The 2108-nt window shown below is 63.5% G+C and overlaps 1 protein-coding gene across 2 annotated transcripts in view; it reads left to right on the top strand.

Moving 5' to 3' along the window:
* Nucleotides 1–577: 577 nt before the first annotated feature.
* Nucleotides 578–2108, top strand: part of DNAJC22 (DnaJ heat shock protein family (Hsp40) member C22) — a 3955-nt gene continuing 2424 nt past the window's right edge. Inside the window, exons 1-2 of one of the 2 annotated variants that reach the window (XM_010727042.3) lie at nucleotides 578–617; nucleotides 1576–2108. The exon at nucleotides 1576–2108 is cut by the window's right edge and continues 266 nt beyond it. In XM_010727042.3, the coding sequence (XP_010725344.1) occupies nucleotides 1631–2108 (478 nt within the window). In that variant the 5' untranslated portion in view covers nucleotides 578–617; nucleotides 1576–1630. Of the gene's footprint in view, nucleotides 672–1575 lie in introns of both variants that reach the window. The other variant, XM_010727041.3, reaches the window with a different exon arrangement.

Raw genomic sequence — 2108 nt, forward strand, 5'->3', positions numbered from 1 at the left:
TGCCCCATATTAGTGGGATCCCATAGGAGCCAGGTTCCCAGCATCCCTGCATCCTGCTGAGCTGCAGCGTGTGTGTGTGTGGGGGGGGAGTTGCCTATGGGGGCTGAGCTGAGGAGGGGGTCACAAGGAGGGGATCACTGCTCCCCCCCCCATCCCTTCTAGTCCCCACTTCTGGAGTGGCTGTGTCAACAGCACAGCCGGCCAGGGCCGTTAATAATGAATGAGACCAAATTGGAGGCCGGCAGCGGCTAAGCCGAGCAAACACAGCAGCGGCGGTGAGGGTGGGGGCTGCGGGGGGGAGCGGGCGGGGGGTGGAAGCTGCTGGGAGGGCACAGCACCGGTAAGGGGCACAGCTCCAGCATTGTCTGCATGGCTGCATTTGGGGGGCATGTGGCTGGAGGGGTTGCCATGGGGGCTGAGGTGGGAGGTTATCATGGGTCTGGGGGCTTTCACTCACAGCTGGGGGGGGTTCTTCCCATAGTAGGGCTTCGTGATCCCACCCCACAGCAGCCTGCAGTGCTCTGCCCTTTGCCTGGTGCTGTCACAGAGGCAAAGTCCGTGTCGGGAGGGGAGGGGAGGGGGGGGGGAAAGGAGGAGAAGAGCTGCCTGTGAGCTCTGTGAGACTGTGCAGAGATGGGCTGGGGGTGCTGAGGGGGTCCACAGAGCCGTGGGTGGGTACACGTGGTGCTGGGAGGCACGGGGGGGCCCTGGGTGCACAGATGTGAGTGGTCTTGGTTGGGCTCAGGGGATCCTGGATAGGGATATGGGACGTGGGTGGGGGTGGATGAGTACTGAGCGGGTGCAAAATGGCTCTGGGTGGGGTAATGGGGTGCCAAGATGGGTATAGAGGGGTCCTGACTGGGGCTATGGGACCTGGGTGGCAGATCTGGGTGGGAACAAAATGGCTCTGGATGGGCTTGTGGGATTTCATGTGGACACGGGGGGTCCTGGATGGGCATACAGGGTTCTGAGCAGGTGTGAAGCAGGTCTGAATGAGCATTGAGGGTCCTGGGAGAGCATGAAACTGGGAGGGCACAAAACAGCTCTGAGTAGGCTCGTGGTTCCTCCAGGTGGGCACAGGGAGTCCTGGGTGGGGGGTATGGGACCTGAGAGATTGCCAAGCCCTGGGTGGGCACACAGGACTCTGAGTGGTGGGATCCATATGGGCACAGGGGTTCTAGGGGTGGGCATGAAACAGCCCTGGGTGGGCACAAGATAGCTCTGGGTGGTCTTCTGGTGCCTCCAGATGGGCACAGGGGGCCCTGGGTGGGGGATATTGGACCTAGGTAGGGGTGGCCAAGCCCTGGGTGAGCAAAAAATAGCTGCGGGTAGGCTCGTGGTGCCTCCAGATGAGCACAGAGGGCCCTGGGTGGGGGATATCAGACCTGGGTGAGGGTGGCCCAGCCCTGGGTGGGCACACAGGACTCTGAGTAGTAGGATCCATATGGGCACAGGGGTTCTGGGGGTGGGCATGGAGCAACTCTGGGTGGGCTGCAGTCCTGGGTTAGCACGTGGGACATGGAGGGGTCTGTCACAGGAGGCACAGCTGTGCCAGCCATGCCTTCTCTCCCACAGGACGCCAGATGCCAGCGCCACACCAGTGCCACAGCTCAGCCGTGAGCCAACCAGCATGGCCAAGCGGTTACTGGTGGCCTACGGGCTGTGGGCGCTGGGGGGACCACTGGGGCTGCACCACCTCTACCTGGGCCGGGACAGCCACGCTCTGCTCTGGATGCTGACACTGGGAGGCTTCGGTGCCGGCTGGCTCAGCGACCTCTGGCACCTCCACCATTGGGTGGCCATGGCCAACAGCACCAGAAGCCAGCACAGGAGGGCTGTGCCAGCGCTGAGCCCCATACTCCTGGCGGGGCAGGTGGTCGTGGGGACATATTTTGGACTGGTGGCTGCGTTGGCACTGCCTTGGGTGCCCCAGCTGCTGGCCCAGCCGCTGGCCGTGGGGCTGGGCGTGCTCCTGACAGCCTCCGTGGGCGATCAGAGCACCAAAGCACACCGCGTCCTTACAGCAGCCTTCCTCACCTCCCTCCTCTTCCAAGCCCAGCTGCTGGCCGTGCTGCCCTCCAGCATGGCTGCAGGCATGGCGGCACAGC

This window comes from Meleagris gallopavo, unplaced genomic scaffold (genome assembly GCF_000146605.3).
Source record: "Meleagris gallopavo isolate NT-WF06-2002-E0010 breed Aviagen turkey brand Nicholas breeding stock unplaced genomic scaffold, Turkey_5.1 ChrUn_random_7180001869334, whole genome shotgun sequence".
Lineage (NCBI taxonomy): Eukaryota > Metazoa > Chordata > Aves > Galliformes > Phasianidae > Meleagris > Meleagris gallopavo.